Below are 1,865 nucleotides of genomic sequence, written 5' to 3' on the forward strand. Positions count from 1 at the left end.
TTGGGAAATTTACTGCCACTTAGTGCTTAATAGAGAGACGTTACCTAAAATGCAAAAAAAAACACAAAACAATAAAAAAAATAACATGTCTTTTAAGCATTAATTTTGATCACGCTAACTCTAAGTTTTGGTAACAATAGATGAATTTTCTTTGGGGTTGATTTCCATGTTTCTAAATAAATGAGGTAAACACACACACACACACACACACACACACACACACAAGAAAGAAACATAGAATACATGACCTGTTACTGAAAAAGCTGATTGGAACAAAATTTCCATTTCCAAGTTGGCAAAGGACACCCACCAGAGAAAATAAGATCCACAAACAAAATGTTAAAACTAGTTTCTTGCTACAAAGTATAAGTTGTAGCACTTCAAATATATGAGTAAGGCAAGTTTTTGTGAATATTAGTAATATTATTTCCTTCTTTCTTGTAAGTCACCTCAACTGCATGGAACCAGGTAATGATACACGGATTTCAGAGTTTCTTCTTCTGGGATTGTCAAATGAACCAGAATTGCAGCCCCTCATGTTTGGAATTTTCCTCTCCATGTACCTGATCACTGTATTCGGGAACCTGCTCATCATTCTGGCCATCAGCTCAGGCTCCCACCTCCACATCCCCATGTACTTCTTCCTCTCCAACCTGTCCTTTGTAGACATCTGTTTTACATCCACCACCATCCCAAAGATGCTGTCGAATATTCAGACCCAGAGCAAAGTCATAACCTATGAAGGCTGCATCACACAAATTTATTTTTTCATACTGTCTGCAGTGTTGGACATCTTCCTCTTGACAGTGATGGCCTATGACCGGTTCGTGGCCATCTGTCACCCCCTGCAATATACAGTCATTATGAATCCTCGGCTCTGTGGACTGCTGGTTCTGGTATCCTGGATTGTGTGTATCCTGAATTCCTTGTTACAAAGCTTAACGGTGTTACACCTTTCCTTTTGCACAGATGTGGAAATCCCCCACTTTTTTTGTGACCTCAGTCAGATGATCCAACTTGCCTGTTCTGACAACTTTGTTAATAACACGGTGATGTATTTTGCAGCTGTTCTGCTGGGTGGTGGTCCTTTGGCGGGGATCCTTTACTCTTACTCTAAAATAGTTTCCTGCATATGTAGAATCTCAACAGCTCAAGGGAGGTATAAAGCATTTTCTACCTGTGCATCTCACCTCTCCATTGTGTCCTTATTTTTTTGTACCAGCCTAGGAGTGTACTTCAGCTCTGCTGCTACCCACAGCTCACATTCAAGTGCAACAGCATCAGCAATGTACACTGTGGTCACCCCCATGCTGAACCCCTTCATCTATAGTCTGAGAAATAAAGACATAAAGAGGGCTCTGAAAAAACTATTTGGGTTGGCAGGTCTAAAAAGACAAACTGCTCTGGGTCTATAGAAAAGCCTATGATTGCAAGGATCAAAGCCTTAAATTCAGTAGCTGTAGTTCTTTATTCAGATTGTGGAAGCAGAACTTGCTGTTTATCTATTTCCTGGAATTTTTTTTTTTTCAGCTACTCTATACAATTTAATTACTCTCTTTATTAAGCTCTCTTCCCCCTCAAATAACCAACAATGTCCCCTTCTTTTCCTCTCTTCCTTTTTTCCTCACTTTATTTCCAAACTTGGATAGGAAAATAAAAGGATATTCCTATTTATCTTATGGGACCACTTTGGTTTATTAAGAACAATTTCTTCTCAAATGACAAATATCACACCAGGTTATGTGTCTTTAATTTTACTAAAAGAATAGTCAGAATGTACCATTCTAAAAACAAACAAACATACAAAAACAAAAATGAAAAACTAAGCTCTGCAACTGAGTCATTTTTATAACATTATAGGAGAG

The 1,865-nt window shown here is 38.3% G+C and overlaps 1 protein-coding gene across 1 annotated transcript; it reads left to right on the top strand.

Annotated features, from left to right (window-relative positions):
- Positions 1 to 428: 428 nt before the first annotated feature.
- On the top strand, positions 429 to 1,415 carry LOC130836305 (olfactory receptor 7A17-like). The gene has a single exon (XM_057708365.1). It carries the CDS (start codon positions 459 to 461, stop codon positions 1,413 to 1,415), a length of 957 nt encoding a protein of 318 aa, XP_057564348.1. The 5' UTR covers positions 429 to 458.
- The last annotated feature ends 450 nt before the right edge of the window (positions 1,416 to 1,865 follow it).

The sequence above is a fragment of the Hippopotamus amphibius genome, chromosome 15 (genome assembly GCF_030028045.1).
Source record: "Hippopotamus amphibius kiboko isolate mHipAmp2 chromosome 15, mHipAmp2.hap2, whole genome shotgun sequence".
Classification (NCBI taxonomy): domain Eukaryota; kingdom Metazoa; phylum Chordata; class Mammalia; order Artiodactyla; family Hippopotamidae; genus Hippopotamus; species Hippopotamus amphibius.

Bases quoted from the DNA above. Each gene is read 5' to 3' on its own strand.
- LOC130836305 (XM_057708365.1), top strand. From the start codon at position 459: ATGGAACCAGGTAATGATACACGGATTTCAGAGTTTCTTCTTCTGGGA.